The following is a 2,594-nucleotide window of genomic DNA, read 5'->3' on the forward strand; positions in this document are numbered from 1 at the left end:
CCGTCCATCTCGGGATAGGGGCAAATGTTAGAATGTTTCTCTACACAACCACATAACCTTGGAATACATTGGCTCTCACATCGCATGAGGCTGTCTGGAAACCTTGAATTGCAATTCTTCAGTGGTATACAGATCGATAAATGAATGTTCGGTAGACCAAAGCATGTGAACCTGTGTCATTTGTTCACAAACCGTAGCTTGTGTCTGATCATACAAGGCGTGTTGAGCCGTGGGCATTGAGTTAACCTCTAAAAAATTCAAAAACCTACAAGGGTCACGGTGAATACTATATAAAAGGCTTACGTGGGATCAGTTGTCGAGTTTGCTCTTGGGTCTGGACCTCATGAATCAGTTCACCACATTGATATTCAGTGTTTTTTCCTACATATTGAACTTTGCAGATCCGATAAGCTATACAGATTGCGGTACGTTTCTATTTAACATTTCATTGAAACATGCACAGAATAAATAATGATTTTGGTTAGAGGATTCCTTACAACGCACTTGGCACTGCTAGAGAGACCGTAGAAAATCGGACTCCATTGGCAGCTCACTTAACATTGGTGTCACGGGGGGATCAGTCTACTGTTGATCAGGCAGTTGATTTGTTCACCGAACTTGGCGACAGATTAACTGCCAACTGATAGACAGCCAGTGAGTTCAACTAGTTTGTGATGCAATTCCGGTTTTATCATCACGACTATTTGCACTTGCTTTCAATCTCATTCATCCTGCATACATCCTGAGCCAAAACTCACCATTCGGAGGACTGATTTCTTCTTTGAGGCCAGAATGTTAGCACAATCAAGTGATAGCCTAATCAGACGCAGTCGTTCTCCCATTTCCACGAGCGGTCCAACAGAAACACGCCGAAAACGCATCTGAAGGGGCTTTTCTCTTCCACCATCCTTACCAAGCAGGGTCGTTCGCTCCTTGAACAGATTTGCCCATAGTGAGGCGGTCGTAGTGTTTAATCCCACACACCATTGACTCCTCAACTTTTCACTCAGGACGGATTTCCTCAGTCGCACATTCGAAAGTTCATGACGGCCATTTCGACTGGTTCACTGACGAAGATATCTGGCATTAAAATGACGGTTGAAGCCATTTGACTGACTGCCGAGTGTTCTCACATTGATAATTCGAGCACAGTCAAGTGGAAAATAGTTTACAGCGTTTTTTTGTTTGTTTTATAAACGGGAGTTGTGTAACAATGTCATAGGCGTAAATGTCTGCTTGGAGAATCGATATGGTTGATAAGTGAATGATTTCACGTCATACATGTGAGGACTGATTTCATCCACAGAGTTACGCGAATGCCCGTATGAGAGAATGATTATTCAAGGTGAACTGGAATCAATCAGATTAACTGTTGAGTAGCCAATGTATAACGCTAAACCGTGCTTTATATATGTTAAGGGTTGCTTACCTAAAGAGGCGTGTGGTGTTCAGGTACTTTTTCATGAAGATTTAACGTCCCAAATTCGTTGTCCTGTTCAAGGGACTTGCCGTCACTCAGCCCAAAAATATCACATGCTCCCAGTTAAAATATCCGCACAGCTTACACAGCTTAACCCAAACGTAGAAGCAGTTCCAGACGCTAAAATAGGTGGCGAAATCGGATACAATGTGCCTTGACAGTTCGGTTCGCAGAAATTCCAGACGTTCTATTTGTGAATCAGTGATCTTGGCGTTATTCTACCGGTCACACCTAGGGTAGATGTTACAACAGGGAATGCACAGACATGTTCGTTGTATTCGTTTTCACTGTCTGTGTCGGGTTCGAACTCTGCGTGTATGGACATTCCATATCACACGAATGGAGCAGCCACTTTCTAGACACATGCCTGCAACCACTGGGCTCAGATGACAAGATTTGAACCTATCCTATGCGGTGTGTGACTGAATCCCTTAATCCCGATACTTAGCGGGAAACGAATCCATCAGTCGGAACCACGATATATTACTGGTCAAAGTTAATATCTGATGATGACGTTCACGCATTTCAGCCACTCTATTCAACCATTGCTTGGCGCAAACAAGCCCATCATCTGCTTGGAGCGGGATTTTACCGCGAAGAGCCCCAATCAATAAGTTCACTATGTTTTCGAGGAATATACTAATTTGCAAATCAATTTGGTTTTCATGAGAGACTCAACTGAATCTCTCGTCTGTGATATCCTACAACTGAATGTGCTGCACGCAGGCCGCCTCATGATTCAGTTGGCACGATATTCGAGATATCGCAGTATATTTTCATAAAGGAAACTACTCACAGGTTTGCTGAACACTCTTCGACAGCCCACGACCGGTTTCGCGCTTTTTGGGGCTCGTCAGGAGCGAAATTTTACCGCGACATCAAACAACTTGATTTTGGGTGAGCAGCACTTTAGGTCCTCAATAGTAGTGCGCTTAGAACCTAAGAAATTGCTCGTGGAATGCCCAGTCAGTCCTACTTAGATCCGAGATATTCCGCAGTGTGACTCAGCGAGTTCCGAAGTCCTTTTGTTTACGACAAGAGTAACTAGTGCATGTTCCCGTGCTCAGTCTGTATGGAAAAGATATAAATCACGGTAGGATCATGGCCGAAACAA

At 43.8% G+C, this 2,594-nt stretch overlaps 1 protein-coding gene across 1 annotated transcript in view; it reads left to right on the forward strand.

The window, feature by feature from the left end:
* Positions 1-2,145: 2,145 nt before the first annotated feature.
* The window catches only part of T265_14405 (hypothetical protein), a gene marked incomplete at both ends in the record, with an annotated part of 8,232 nt that continues 7,783 nt past the window's right edge, over positions 2,146-2,594 (forward strand). The window contains 2 exons of the mRNA XM_009173479.1: positions 2,146-2,248; positions 2,279-2,445. Coding sequence (XP_009171743.1) covers positions 2,146-2,248; positions 2,279-2,445 — 270 coding nt within the window. The remainder of the gene's footprint in view (positions 2,249-2,278; positions 2,446-2,594) is intronic.

Source organism: Opisthorchis viverrini (assembly GCF_000715545.1).
Source record: "Opisthorchis viverrini unplaced genomic scaffold opera_v5_187, whole genome shotgun sequence".
NCBI classification, from domain to species: Eukaryota; Metazoa; Platyhelminthes; class Trematoda; order Opisthorchiida; family Opisthorchiidae; genus Opisthorchis; species Opisthorchis viverrini.